We start from the raw sequence: 15076 nt of genomic DNA, 5'->3' as shown, positions 1-15076 counted from the left end.
ATGTGGGCGCTAAACCTTTGCGTCAAGCACCTAGCGTTGGATAGTCCCTACAACAAATCAACAGATCTGGCAATTGTGATATGAGCGGGTTTTCTACAAGCGGGTGTTTCAGCTGACTAAGGTCGCTAACTACTGTGTTCCGGCAAAACACGTGGTATGCGGGGGATTAGGACTTGTCTGCCTTGTAGCAATTTGGTACTATGTGGGGGTGGGGGATTTTTGATTATTATATCCCGCAAGGTGGCCCCAATCACATGATTTCCCTTGTGCTAGTACAGGGAGCCTTCTCCTTGTTGATCAAGCCTACAGAAAGTCAATTTTACAATGTTGTACGCCAACTGTAAGGTTGGGTACTTGCTAGTGGGCGGGCGCTTACGGCCATACTACTACTGACAAGGGTGGTCTAACTATCTAACTAGGCTATACTAATACCGCTTAAGGCGGCCTACTACTTCTATGCTACTGTGAGGGGGCCTTAGGCCTGGGAGGTGTGGTGAGTAAGGTAGAGGGGTTGCTACTGGTGACTAAGGGGGCCGGCTACTTAGCTGGCTGGATGTCCTCCTCAATGAGTATGAGACAAGGTAAAATTGACTTGGGGTTTCCAAGCAATTTCCCTGCTGTATATATAGACAATACTACTAGCTACATGTGGTCTGTGCGTGTGTGAATAGAAGCCTACATGTGAAAAGGGAAGCGTGCTGCGGACTGCGCAGAAGCGTGGATTTCTCCTAAGCGCCCTTGGCACGGCATCTCGGCGCGGCATCTTGTCATAATAAGCGCCAAGATCACGTGATTGAAAAACAAAAGATATTGAGTCCGTAAAAAATACTAGAAATAATAGAAAAATTGTGCGATTCTAATGGTATATGTTAGGAGGTTATGACAGTTGGCTTCAGCACCGGAGAAGGATTTGGACATGTATGCAACTGGGTGGAGACAGTTATCTTTTCCTTGTTGGCTCAAGATGGCTCCCATTGCTACTCCTGATGCATCTGTCTCCAGGTAGTACGGAAGGTCAGGATTGGAGTGGATTAATACCAGTGCCTGGGTAACAAGGGTTTTTAGCTTCTGGAAGGCCATTTCCTCTAGGTAGCCCCATGACCAAGGGGTTTCCTTTTTTGTGAGATTGTGCAACGGTTGTGCAACGGAGCTGAAATTGGGGATGAACCGGCAAAGGTAGTTGACAAAACCTAGGAATGCCTGGACCTGCTTGACTGTTTTGGGTTGCAGCCATGACGTTACTGCCTTGATTTTCTTTTTGTCCATGGAGAAGCCAGCAGGTGAAATGACAATGCCAAGGTAGTCTACTGTTGTCACGTGAAAATGGCACTTTGACAGTTTGCAGAACAACTGGTTCTTCATGAGCCAAGACAGTACTTCTCTGACGTGGGTTGGGTGATCTTCAGGATTTTCTGAGAAAATAAGGATATCATCCAGGTAGATTACCACTGTTACAACCTCCTTAATGATACCATTGGATTCGCACGATTTTTCCGATATTTTTAGTATTTTTACGGACTTGATATCTGTTGTTTTTCGATCACGTGATCTCGGCGCTTATTATGCCAAGATGCCGCGCCAAGATGCCGTGCCAAGGGCGCTTAGGAGAAATCCACGCTTCTGCGCAGCCTGCAGCACGCTTCTCATTTGTCTTAGCTACTTCTTTCTCTCACGCGCACAGACCATGTAGATAGTGTGCCTTGTCTATATATACAGCAGGAAAATCGCTTGGAGACACCAAGTCGATTTTACCTTGTCTCTTATTCACTAGAGAAGGTAGCCAGCCAGCTAAGTAGCCGGCCCCCAGTAGTAACAGTAACACTCACCCCTTACTTGACCTATCACACCTCCAGGCCTCAGGCCCCTTCGCCTTCAGTAGTTAGTAGTAAACCGCCATAAGCGGTGTTAGCTAGCCTTAGATACGTAGATTACATAAGCAGTGTTTGTAGTAGATACGGCCTTAAGCGCCCTCCACTAGCGAGTACCCACCTTACAGTGGTGTACGACAACCACTGTTACATTGATTAGATCCCTGAACAGGTCATTCATGAAGTGCTGGAAAGCGGCTGGTGCATTGGTAAGTCCAAAGGGCATTACTAGGTACTCAAATAGCCCATATTTGGTTCTAAAAGCTGTTTTCCATTTGTTGCCTTCCTTGATCTGTACGTTATTGTAACCCCAGCGTAAATCCAACTTTGTAAAAATCTTGGCATGCCTAAGCTTGGCCATGAGGTCATCTTGCCTTGGTAAGGGGTAGATGTTCTTATGGGTGACCTCATTGAGTTTACAATAATCCACAACCAATCTAAGGGACCCATCTGCCTTTTTTACAAACATGACTGGGGCGCCTGTTGACAAAGTGCTGGGGCGGATCTTGCCTGTTGCTAGCTCTTCATCAATGTGTTGTTTCAAAGCTCTAGTTTCTGTGTCTGTCATGCTGTATATAGGACTGGGGGAGAGTTTGGCATCTGGAACTAGGTCAATAGCAATGTCATACTCCCTATGTGGAGGGAGGACCTTGAACTCTTCTTTGCCAAAGACTTTTGCAAACTTGTGGTACTGGGTAGGTAAGTTGGCCAGGGGATCTTGGTCTGCCTCCTCTTCTGATGCAATTTGGATTTGTTCCAGGAATGTGACTAATCCCTCTTGCCCATTGATGAGGGGTGCTTCCCATGTCAACCAAGTCATGCCTAAAATTGCCGGTGTGTTCCCAATGGGGCAAACTAAAAAGGGATAATGTGGGAGTGGCCATTGGCCAAGACCGCAAGTTGAACCTGGTGCCATATGCAACCAGTCTGGGAAAGGGTACTGTCATGCCCTAGAGGCGTGACCACCTTAAAATCCACTTAGTCGAAGAAATAGTGAATATATGCGCTATTTTCATGAAGATTTATGGATATATGCATCTTTATGTTATTTAGGCGCTGAGCGCTTATTATGTAATCTCATCACATGACCAAAGGTCATGTGATCTTGTTCTCTTATCTCTGGTCATGTGACCTTATCTTTGTTATGATGTTTGTACATGTAACTACTCTTCCCCTTCTCTGTGAATATATAAGGAGGGTTCTGAGAGCCTTAAGCCTCAGAACTCAACCTCTTATCCCTTCCAACACCTACTACCCTAAGACATACAATTAAGAGTATTGCCTGAGAGCATACCAGTCACTGTCAAAGGTCCTTTGCCCAGCTATCTTTATAGCATAGTGCACTCTTACTCAATTGGTCTTGTCCAACCCCTCATCTGGCAATTGCCTTAGAGCATTGTTAGATCCCACTTGCTGATAAGTCCTATATTAGGCAATAGCTTGTTGGGCTTTACCCTGTGGTAGTTGTTGGCTCTGACAGGTACCATCTAACATTCTCACAACTCGTGGATTTTTGAGTTGGGTTTTTGGGATTTTATATTTTTCCATGATGGAGGGGTTAATGAAGTTCAATGTGGCTCCTGAATCTATCAAGGTTTTTAAAGGTTCTGCCAGGGAATTCTGGACATAGAGATTGATAAAGAGTAGTGGTTTTCTATTTGAATCCAGACCTAGATTTACAAATTCAATACTATCTATATTGTCCTTTTTAGTTGGGGGCTTGGCAGCAGTCCTTGACTTCAATCTTTTCCCAACTTGACATCCTCAGCAGCCTTGACCACTTCCTTGATCATGGCCTTCCATCCGTTGGGACATTGTTTGATCCCATGACCCTTTTGGCCGCATTTGACGCATAACCCTGAGGCGCGGCAACAATCCCTTTCCTCCAGGGTGACGTAGTTAGGGTCTTCTGATAGGCGGACCCTTGTGGTGGTGGAAGTGGTGGTGGTGACCAGGGATTTAGTTGGTGCCTTTTTTGGGCGGTTCTCCTTGTTTTCCCGTTGGGTATTGTTGATCTTAATGGAGGCAGCAAATATAGCCTCCAATTTGTCAGGGATGTTGTCCTTTGTGGACAGGAGCTCCTTGACCTTCCAGTGAAGACCGCGCGTGAACTGGGCAATGTACGCCTCCTTGTTCCAGTCTAGTTCCGCAATAAGGTTGCGGAATTCTGTGACATACTCAGACGTAGTGGTTGTCTGAGTGAGCGCAGCAATTTTCCTGGCTGCGGCCCTCTTGGCATCTGGGTTGGCAAATGCCTCCTTGAATTTGGCCGTTAAGGCCGGGACAGTGGTAGGAGGGTTTCCCTTGCCCTTGATAATTGCTCCAATGATGGGGAGGGCCCAGTTGGCAGCCTTGTCTGTCATGTGGTATAGGATCCATACCACCATCTGCTCTTCCTCATCAAACTGATCCCTGTGGAGGGCAACCCAAAGCATCATCCTGTCAAGCCATTGTGTGGCCTTACGTCCCCTTGTATCACCCTTGTAAGGGTCTGGGAGATCCATCTTGGGCCTTTTTACGCTGGACCCTGCATCAAAGGGGGTGAGGGACCCCAAGTGCCTTCTAGGCGTTCCTGTAGGCTCCTTTTTGGGGAGTCTTGGTTCCTCCTTGTCTTCTGAGCCAAAACCTGTACCCCTTGATGGACAGAAGGGAGCCTTGAGTCCAGGCCTAACCGTTGCTGGAGAGTGGGCTTCTCCTCCTGTCTGGGTAGGAGGGGTGACAGGCCCAGTCAATGGGCCAGGCTGAGTTTGGGCTCTGCCCTGGTCCTTGTTGCCAACAAGGTTGTTGGTTTCCCTGCATAGGGCAACAAGCTGAGTAATCTGTTTGCCTTGTGACTTGACTTGGTCCTGGAGGGACCCAACTTGGTTGGAGAGGGCTGAGATAGCCTCAAGGAGAGCGCTAAGGGTTGGCTCTGGTTCCATTCTTGGCAGGTCTTGCGGAGTGGGAGATGGGCTGCAAGTGGGCGGTTGGGAATGGGATGGAATGGAGCGGCGGCTAGAACAACTGGTGGGACAGGAGTAGGGATGTGGGGCGCCAGAGCGTGTGGATGGAATTTTGGAAACGGCGTGGGGGGTGTGCCTATATCAGGACTTATGGGCGGTTTTTATGCAGAGTGTAACGCTAAACCCTTGCATCAGACACCTAGCGTTGAACTATCCCTACAACAAATCAACAGATCTGGCAATTGTGATATGAGCAGGTTTTTAGCAAGCAGGTGAATCAGCTGTCTAGGGTTGCTATCTGCTGTGTTCCGGCAAAACACATGGTATGCGGGGGATCAGAACTTGTCTGCCTTGTAGCAATTTGGTACTACATGGGGGTGGGGGATTTTTGATTATTATATCCTGCAATGTAGCCCCAATCACATGATTTCCCTTGTGCTAGTACAGGGAGTCTTCTCCTTGTCAATCAAGCCTACAACAAGTTGATTTTACAATGTTGTACACCACTGTAAGGTGGGTACTTGCTAATGGGACGGGCGCTTGTGGCCATACTACTAGTACACTGCTTATGTAATCTACTATCTAAAGGCTATACTAATGATGCGTAAGGTGTCCTACTGGTGACTACTACTAGCGGTGGGGCCTTAGGCCTGGGAGGTGTGATGAGTTAAGGGATAGTTAACGTCTGAGATCAACTGGGGGCCGGTGTCCTAGACATCTGTAAGGACGTCAAGGGTGCGGGCACTTGCGGCTGTGTAACTATGACAGTGAACCGCTTAAGGCGGTGATGAGGTACCCTACAACAACAAACTAACTAAGTACAATGACCAAGGCCCTAGTGGCAATGGCAAGCTATGTAACTATGTTAAGTAAGTTGCTTAAGGCAATGGCTACAGGTGTGGGCTAAGTGAGTTACTGGGCTATAAGGCCCTTGTACAGTTGTGGGATGCAACAGGAGGTAATTGACCTGGGTGTTACCATGGTTGGTTGGCCTCCTTATATATTACAGAGGTAGCCTAATTACAAATACATAATATGCAATATCATATCAAATAAGAACCCTGCTCCGCAGTTGGCCTTACTCATGCATACGTGTCACTGACATGTCATGATGACGTCATAGGTGGAGGTGGCTACGTATGCTGATTAAGCGCAGGTGGGGACGTGGCTTGGCGCTTAGCGTATGATATAAGCACCAAAGTCACATGATTGAAAATATTGTCCGTTTGCCTTCATTTAAATCCAAGAAAATGGGATTAAATTCCCTGGTATTGACTGTGTCTACAACAGCTGGCTACTTAGCTGGCTGACTGGATCCTCCTCAATGAGTATGAGACAAGGTAAAATCAACTTGGGGTTTCCAAGCAATTTTCCTGCTGTATATATAGACAAGAATGCGCTATCTACACTAAGCAGCAAAAATATTGCAACCCCCATGAGGAATAGCTGGAGGCCAAGCAACACACTTTCAGGTATAGGTTTATATACAAGATCTGTAGACCTGTATGAGAGCTAGGTGATGTCAAAAAACAGGGTGAAAATACCAATCTTGGTGTGCTAAACAGGGAGGATAAGAAACAGGGGTTTTTCCAGCCTGCCAACCAGTAAATATCTTGCTCAGAGCTGCTAATGAAACTTGAAGAGAAACATAATCTGAGTAGTATAGCACTTTCAAGCGTGCAGATCTGTGCGCTTGTTGTGGAGATATGCGCCTTCAGATCTAGGGAGGGTTACTAGGAAACCTCCCATTTTCAGCAATTTCCAATCAGTCTCCTAGTAACCCCTCCTACATTGGAAGGCGCATATCTCCACAACAAGCGCACAGATCTGCACGCTTGAAAGTGCTATACTACTCAGATTATGTTTCTCTTCAAGTTTCATTAGCAGCTCTGAGCAAGATATTTACTGGTTGGCAGGCTGGAAAAACCCCTGTTTCTTATCCTCCCTGTTTAGCACACCAAGATTGGTATTTTCACCCTGTTTTTTGACATCACCTAGCTCTCATACAGGTCTACAGATCTTGTATATAAACCTATACCTGAAAGTGTGTTGCTTGGCCTCCAGCTATTCCTCATGGGGGTTGCAATATTTTTGCTGCTTAGTGTACATGGTCTGTGTGCATGAGAAGAGAAGTACATAAGACAAATAAGAAGCGTGCTGCAGGCTGCGCAGAAGCGTGGATTTCTCCTAAGCGCCCTTGGCATGGCATCTTGGCGCGGCATCTTGGCATAATAAGTGCCAAGATCACATGATTGAAAAACATAAGATAACAAGTCCGTAAAAAATACTAAAAATAATAGAAAAATCAGGCAAATCCAATGGTATAATTAAGGAGGTTGTGACAATAGCAATGCTTGACAAAGCAATCCCTTGAAATTTACTCTCAGATTCAGGATACAGACCTCACCTTGAGTTGAAAAGCTAGGCAAGGTAGACTCAAGATAATAATCCAAAAAGAGCCAACAAGCACTGCATGTGAGATTCAAAATATCTTTACTTATTTGATTGTGATCAATGTCACAGAACAGGTCCAATCATTGTGCATTGTTCAGGATATGATATATACATTATAAACAATTGGAAAACAATCAGCTTAAGAAACTTGTTCCAAAACTAGTAGGTGGGCACCAGGCCAGGGGAGATCAGGCCAAGTATGGTGGTTTCAAAGGCATCATTGTCTCCACTTTACAAGATACTTGACTAAGTTCTTACTTCTCTAGAGTTCTCCTGAATTATTCAATTGGGAGGCTTAGCTCCAAGGTGCTCCAGGGAACTCTGGAGATGTTGGGAGAAGCTTGATGCAAAGACACTCAGAGATCTCCAAAGCACTCTGGAGCTCTCTGGAGTTAATTGCTCTTTTTGGAGAAGTAGGTAATTTCATTGAGTAGGTGCGCAGTGGCATGCACCTTGTGATTTTGGCATAAATACATGACTGTGCCTGCTTTCTTGCTTTTGACTTGCCTGGTATATACGCGCAAACATGGTGTGCAATAGATGTAATTACTTTGCCTATTTTTCTGTGATGTTGATATTCACTGCATTATGTTTCAGCTTGGATTCAGATGCAAGTGGCAGGATTCAGCCATCCCAACTCACCTTGTCATTTGGCATGACTTATTGAGGATAGCCCAATAGGCCTGGCTCCCAAGCAGAATCCATTTACTGTTAGATCCCTACTGTATGGGAGTTCAGGTAAATTGTGTCTTGTATGACTCTCATGTTGCTAAATAGAGTTACTAGATGCAAACAAGCAAAAGCAGGCATTATTGGCATTACTTGAAGACCTATCAGAGTTGAAAGAACAAGTGGAGACCAAAAAAAGGCACAATGTATACCCAAGTACGTTTGTAAAAAAAAAACTCACTCCAAAGAGAGGTTGCCCACCAATGATTTCAACAGTGATAGAAGGCAATCAAACATTCAATAACACAGAGGCTGTCAAGAGATTCCAGACCTTTGATGAATGTATCAATCTCTTGGTGCTCAAGCTACAATCATTTGCAAATGCTGTTTGCCAACTTGCCTCAAGCACTGGGCTCCTCAATGCTACTAACCTCCTCTGGTGTTGTTTACCAATCATTCAGCATCTATTCCAGGAGAACGTATGTGTCCCTTTGAATAAATCTGCCAAGTACACCCAACTAAGTGACCTAAATCTAAGGCATCAAAGCTCTTTGATGCTGTCCCCAGCCCTACAAATTGTCATAACCCATATCTGGAGGGGTTATTACCATATATATGCACTGTCAAAGATATATATAGTATATATGATGCACAGTGATATATTAATAATATAAGTTGCTGGGGGACATTGCACTCCCCTTGCCCCCCTAGCTGCGGGCCAATGTTAATGCCTGCAGGTGTTGTAGACACACTCAATACCAGGGAATTTATTCCCATTTTCTCAAATTTAAACAAAGTCAAACGGACAACATTTTTGATCACGTGACCTCAGCGCTTATATCATATGCTAAGCGCCAAGCCACATCCCCATCTGCGCTTACCTCAGCACACGTAGCCACCTCCACCTGATGACATCATTATGACACGTCAGTGACATGTATGCATGAGTAAGGCCGACTATGGAGCAGGGTTCTTATTGGATTAGATATTGCATATAATGTATTTGTAATTAGTTCATCTGTAGAATATATAAGGAGGCCAACCAACCATGGTAACACCCAGGTTGATTACCTCTTGTTGCATCCCACTCAGTGTACAAGGGCCCTACAGCCCAGTAATTACTTAGTTCAGCTACTTAGATAGTCCACACCGCCTTAAGCAGCTTTGTTGTTGTACTTAGATAGCTTGTCACCGCCTTAAGCGGTCTTGTTGTTGTAGGATAGCTGCTTGTTGCCATAGTTAGGTTTGCCGTTGCCTTAAAGCAACTCTCTCATTGTACACCGTGGCCACAAGCGCCATCCCCCTTGATGCCCTAACAGACGTCTAGGACAGCAGGCAAGGTCTGAATAATATATTATTATAGAAGAGATTATGTCATCCCCCCCACCTCAAATCTGTAGTAGTTTAGTATAGTATTTGATAAAGGACTGGAGGGGGGGAGGTCATGTGACCTGGACTTAGAGAATATCACTAAGTCCAGCCATGTTGACCATAAGTCTCTTATATGTGGGAACCTGGGGGTTCTGAGTGCATAAGTGCAAGTATATGCGTGTTTCCGGTGGCCGTAGTGTGTACCATGAGTGCCCTGGTATGTGAATAGAGGGCACAATAGGGATGTGGCTCATGACACAAATGTTGCAGTCAACCCATCAACTGGATACCGGAAGCAAGCTAATTCAAAGAGAAGGGACACTGGAGAGCCTGTACAGCAACAACTACCACCAATAGATATCCATGTATTGCCCTTTGAACTTGAATTTCTTGCCAACAACCTAGAAACATTTGTGGATCACTTGCAAGTATTTTGTTATCAATGCCCAGGTACCTTCCCTTGACAAATTACCTTTCCACCAGAAACAATGTCCCCAAGTTTATTGATGAGTTGGTACACACAACACATGGTGCAGTAAATGTGTCTGTCACTGCTTTTGCAAAGGATTTGCAAGTCAGTTGGCTGGTCACATACAGCCAATATTTTGTGCTAGCAGTATAACTTCTAGTACTGTGCTTCCTGTTTGAAGGAGTTTGAAGATTGTCTTACTTCAAAGGATCAAGTGATCTTTGGCTATATTAACAACCTTACAGAGGATTTAGTCTCCTGTACCGCCTGTGTAGGGGATTTGCTGGACACATTTATTGAGGTAATTCAATAGTGCAGTCCTATTGTTACAACCTCCTTACCTATACCACTGAATTTGGACAATCTTTCTGATATTTTCACTATTTTTTACAAACTCTATATCTTACATTTTTCAGTCACATGACCTTGGTGCTTATTATGCCAAGATGCCGTGCCAAGAGCGCCCAGGAGAAATCCATGCTTCTGCACAGCCTGCAGCATGCTTCTCATTTCATCCATGTACTTCTTTTCTCACGCACACAGACCATGTAGATAGCGCCCTTATGATTATATATACTGTCATAACCCATATCTGGAGGGGTTATTACCATATATATCCACTGTCAAAGATATATATAGTATATATGATGCACAATGATATATCAATAATATAAGTTGCTGGGGGACGTTGCACTCCCCCCGCCCCCCTAGCCGCGGGCCAATGTTAAGGGAGCTGTTAAGAGTTGTGTAAGTACAGGAGTAAGAAAGAATTATTATATACAAAATATATATGGGAATAACTAAGAACTAGTATTAAGAATCAGAATATATGTACAGAATATATGCACAATATAGGCTAGGTTATCAGGAATAACAACTCCTAACAAATAGTCTAGCAACTATGAAGTGCAGGTGGTTGGTTATGTATAGTACCTTAGACTAATGTTACTTAAGCCTAAGTGACTAAGGGTATGTATACTTAAGGTCTCTGGGATAGTACCTTAAGTAAGAGTGTTACCTGACTAATGTACAGGATTTATAGGATTTGCCTAATAAGTATAGGACTTATATATGCTTAAGTAAGACTTAAGACTTATGGGGTTTACCTAAATATATCTAGGATTTATGAGATATTGTGGATAAAGCTATCTACAATATAAGGGGTGTGGTGGATTGAAACACTATCACTCAATCACAACAATCCTTACAGTATTGTTGCACTATACTCAATGTTGAACTCAACAACTGTGACAGTCAAGGGGCACAGGGTTGCAGTAAGTACTCTAATAGGTTACCCTGTGTCTGTTGGGACTGGCCTATGGTCTTAGTGCGCCAAATAACCTCCTATGCTATTTACAGTGAGTCAATCACTAAAGTAAATGCGCAGATAAGCTGTTAAAGGCTTGTGTGTATATGTCAATATATAAGAGTGGATAAATGGATGCATTAGAAGCGTCTTCACAGGGTCCTTTTATACCCTGAGAAGGCGCACAAACAAGTATATACATGATTGATATCAAGAGGGGGTACAGGAGGTACATGTGGCAGCTGAAACACTTGAGGGAGCCAATACTTTGGTACATAGTAAACAAACAACAGATCCTAATATTTGCCCCAAGGCAATGTTTGCCCCAAGGCATTATTTACCTGTGTGGGTTTAGATGTCCCAAGGCTAAGTGTTTCATCCTTGGAGTAAACAGTCCCAAAGGTAGGATACCTCTGCATTGGGTACTTACAGTAAATGGGGCATAACTCAGCCAAATGTTGTCCGTTTTGGGAGTTTGACCCAGCGTTCTGGAGCGCACAAACATGCGCACCTAAGCGCAAGCGATTCGGCAGTGTGGGATGCCCGGGTGATGGAGAAAAGGCGCATTTAGTGCGTCGGCGCTTAAGGGCTGATTAAGCGCCGGAGCACTTGTCTATGCGACAGGGGGGACCCTGAATATTTCTGTGTGTAGCCACAAGATAGAATCTTGAATAATAAATACTACAAACAAGAGAAATATTACTTGTTACTGTTTATCTACTCAGCTGAATTTATATATATTTAAATGAGTGAGAAAACAGCATATATGCAAAAGGCATCGCATATTAAGGGTATTCCTGAGGTTTGTAGGTTTTGTAAAGGTCACTATTGGATAGAGGGACCTTGAAAACCTTAGTTCGCATCTTTATCTCATTTATTTACTGTGAGATTACTAGTGTAATTAATAAAATAAGTACAGATTAAAGAAGAAATGTCATATCCATAACAGGCTCTCAGAACCCTCCTTATATATTCAACAAAGAAGGGGAAGAGTAATTACATGTACAAACATAACAACAAAGATAAGGTCACATGACCAAAGATAAGAAAGATGTGATCACATGACTAAAGGTCATGTGATAAGATTACATAATAAGCGCTAAGCGCCTAAATAGCATAAAGATGCATATATCCATAAATCTTCATGAAAATAGCGCATATATTCACTATTTCTTCAACTTAGCGGATTCTAAGGTGGTCACGCCTCTAGGGCATGACACCGGAAAGTTCCTGAGAGCACTCTACCAGCGGCTTGGGGTCAAACCAGCATTCTCCTCTGCATACCATCCTGAATCAGATGGACAAACAGAAAGGGTGAACCAGTTTATTGAATTCTACCTCCAGTCCTATGTGGCCGCTGATCATTCAGACTGGACCACTTGGTTACCTTTGGCAGAATATGCATACAATAATGCCAAACACACGTCTGCAGGAAAGGCCCCCTTTGAGTTGGTCTATGGAAGAAATCTGGTAATGAACCCATCCAACATGCCATCCAATGTTCCAGAGGCAGACCAAGTAGCCAACACCCTGGCCAAGGAGTGGAAAGAAGCCAAAGCAGCCCTTAGGATGAGCAAGGAAAGGATGACCAGAGACAAAGGAACAACCCTGGAATATTCAGTTGGCAAAAAAGTATGGCTAGACGGAAAAAATGTGGAACTCAGGACCAATTCTAATAAGTTGGATCCTAAACAACTAGGTCCCTTTGAAATCACAGAAAAGCTTTCCAGCCATGCCTACCACCTGAAACTCCTGGAAACTCTGAAAATTCACAACATGTTCTATGTAGGGTTGCTGTCTAAAACCCACAAATCCCCTAATCAGCTGTTCCCAGAACACCCCCCTCCTGAAACAATAGAAGGGGAGGAGGAGTACAAAGTAGAGCAAATTATTGATTCCAAAAGACAACAGGGAAAATGGTTCTATTTGATCAAATGGAAAGGATATGGCCCAGAAGACAACTCATGGGAACCTGAAGAACTGCTGAAGCATAGTCAGGAAGAGATCAGCCGCTTCAACAAGTCACAACTAAAAAGGCTTGTGATTCCACCAAGAGCCTTTAAGGGGGGGGGCAATGTTATAACCTCCTAACCTATACCACTGGAACTGCCTCTTTTTTCTGATATTTTTACTATTTTTTATGGACCTGATATCTTATGTTTTTCAATCACATGATCTTGGCGCTTATTATGCCAAGATGCTGCACCAAGATGCTGTGCCAAGGGCGCTTAGGAGAAATCCACGCTTCTGCGCAGCCTGCAGCATGCTTCCCTTTTCACATGGACACTTCTTTCTTCCATGCACAGACCATGTATATTGTCACAACCCACTCCATTCTTTCCATGAGTCCTGACCTTGTCAAGCCTCCAGCACACTCATGTTGCACACCAACATGACCGCAAGCACGCATATACTTGCACATATGCACTCAGAACCTCCGAGTTCCTACATATAAGAGACTTATGGTTGACATGGCTGGACTTAGTGATATTCTCTAAGTCCAGGTCACATGACCTCCCCCCTCCAGTCCTTTATCAAATACTATACTAAACTACTACGGATTTGAGGTGGGGGGGGATGACATAATCTCTTCTATAATATAATATTCAGACCTCACCCGCGGGCTCCATTAACATTGGCCTGCGGCTAGGGGGGCAGGGGGAGTGCAACGTCCCCCAGCAACTTATATTATTAATATATCACTGTGCATCATATATACTATATATCTTTGACAGTGGATATATATGGTAATAACCCCTCCAGATATGGGTTATGACATTGAAAACAAGCTGCTTACCTATACCCAGTATATATATACATATATATGTGTATATGTATTGCCTATAGGGGATGTAGGGATGACTAATGCCCCTACATCAATGATGCACAACATATTGTCCCAACAACACAACTTCAGATTACCATTTATGGTAACTCACCTTCCTAATTAGGAAAGAGACATAACTTGAAGAAGACTTTCAAGACAAATAGAGACTAAGCAACCTAGACTTACCAAAAATGGCAATCCCCTTTCCAAATTAGGAAAGAAGATGAAATGGATGGATGACTAAGCTTAGTCAGCTGAACTCTGATGAGTCAGCAACCAGATCACATGATCAACTCATGAATGACAAATCAACTATGACTAAGCATAATGACAAATGCTTAGTCATCAATGTATTACCTGCACTGCCACAATCACATGATGATGGCTGTGCTCAATCTCCAGGAAAAACTGGGCCAGATTGGGGAATAGGATTACCATATAAGGAAATTGGATGAGTCATACTTAAGCGGTGTTCCACGTGATCATGTGCTAAAAATAGAACCAACTCTGCCAAGACCTCACCTCACTGGTGTATTTCTTGGCATCTGATTGGCTAATCAAGCACTGCCACATGGTTCTTTGACTCATACTGCTTCTTGAGGCTGTGCTACAGCTCCAAGGGGCTGTGCTTCTATTTGAAATATGTATATAGACCCAAGTGATGCCCAGGTATATATAGGGGCGGAACAAGCTGCTTAGAAAGCCAGCTTGTTTTCCCTTGTCTTACAACCTATAGGGACAAGCAGGTGTTGCTACACCTCAAAAAGAGCAACTGCTTGATTTATTTGAAATTCAACTATCAACAACTGTCAACAAAGGATCTCCACTGATCCTTCTATCTGATTAGTGATAAGAAGTACTGTCAGAGTCTTCTCATCACTAGGACCCTAGGTGTCCACTGCTTTACTTGCAAATAGCTAAAGACTTCCTCTGTGGGTTGTGCTATTTTGCCTCTTGCTAACTGAGACTTCTTGTCTTCTACTTGCAAATAGCTAAAGACTTCCTTTGTGGGTTGCGCTATTTTGCTCCTTACTAACTGAGACTTCTTGTCTTCTTCTTGCAAATAGCTAAAGACTTCCTCTGTGGGTTGCGCTATTTGTCTTCTTACTGACTAAGATAGGTATATCTTGGGACTTGCAATTAATAGAGACTATTATAGTGCTCTATTTG

General features: G+C 43.9%; 3 protein-coding genes across 3 annotated transcripts; 1 reads left to right on the top strand and 2 right to left on the bottom strand.

Annotated features, from left to right (window-relative positions):
* Nucleotides 1–828: 828 nt before the first annotated feature.
* On the bottom strand, nucleotides 829–2688 carry RhiXN_08305 (Retrotransposable element Tf2 protein; the record flags this gene model as incomplete). Its single annotated transcript, XM_043328121.1, has 2 exons — nucleotides 829–1461; nucleotides 1990–2688. The coding sequence occupies 2 exons, from the start codon at nucleotides 2686–2688 to the stop codon at nucleotides 829–831; spliced, it is 1332 nt and encodes a 443-aa protein (XP_043183506.1).
* Nucleotides 2689–3607: 919 nt separating this feature from the next.
* On the bottom strand, nucleotides 3608–4789 carry RhiXN_08304 (Retrotransposon-derived protein PEG10; the record flags this gene model as incomplete). Its single annotated transcript, XM_043328120.1, has 1 exon — nucleotides 3608–4789. One exon carries the CDS (start codon nucleotides 4787–4789, stop codon nucleotides 3608–3610), a length of 1182 nt encoding a protein of 393 aa, XP_043183505.1.
* A 7412-nt stretch (nucleotides 4790–12201) lies between these two features.
* Nucleotides 12202–13170, top strand: RhiXN_08303 (Retrotransposable element Tf2 protein; the record flags this gene model as incomplete). Its single annotated transcript, XM_043328119.1, has 1 exon — nucleotides 12202–13170. One exon carries the CDS (start codon nucleotides 12202–12204, stop codon nucleotides 13168–13170), a length of 969 nt encoding a protein of 322 aa, XP_043183504.1.
* Between the last annotated feature and the right edge of the window lie 1906 nt (nucleotides 13171–15076).

The sequence above is a fragment of the Rhizoctonia solani genome, chromosome 10 (assembly GCF_016906535.1).
Source record: "Rhizoctonia solani chromosome 10, complete sequence".
NCBI lineage: Eukaryota > Fungi > Basidiomycota > Agaricomycetes > Cantharellales > Ceratobasidiaceae > Rhizoctonia > Rhizoctonia solani.
This window is presented reverse-complemented; position numbering and strand designations above follow the sequence as displayed.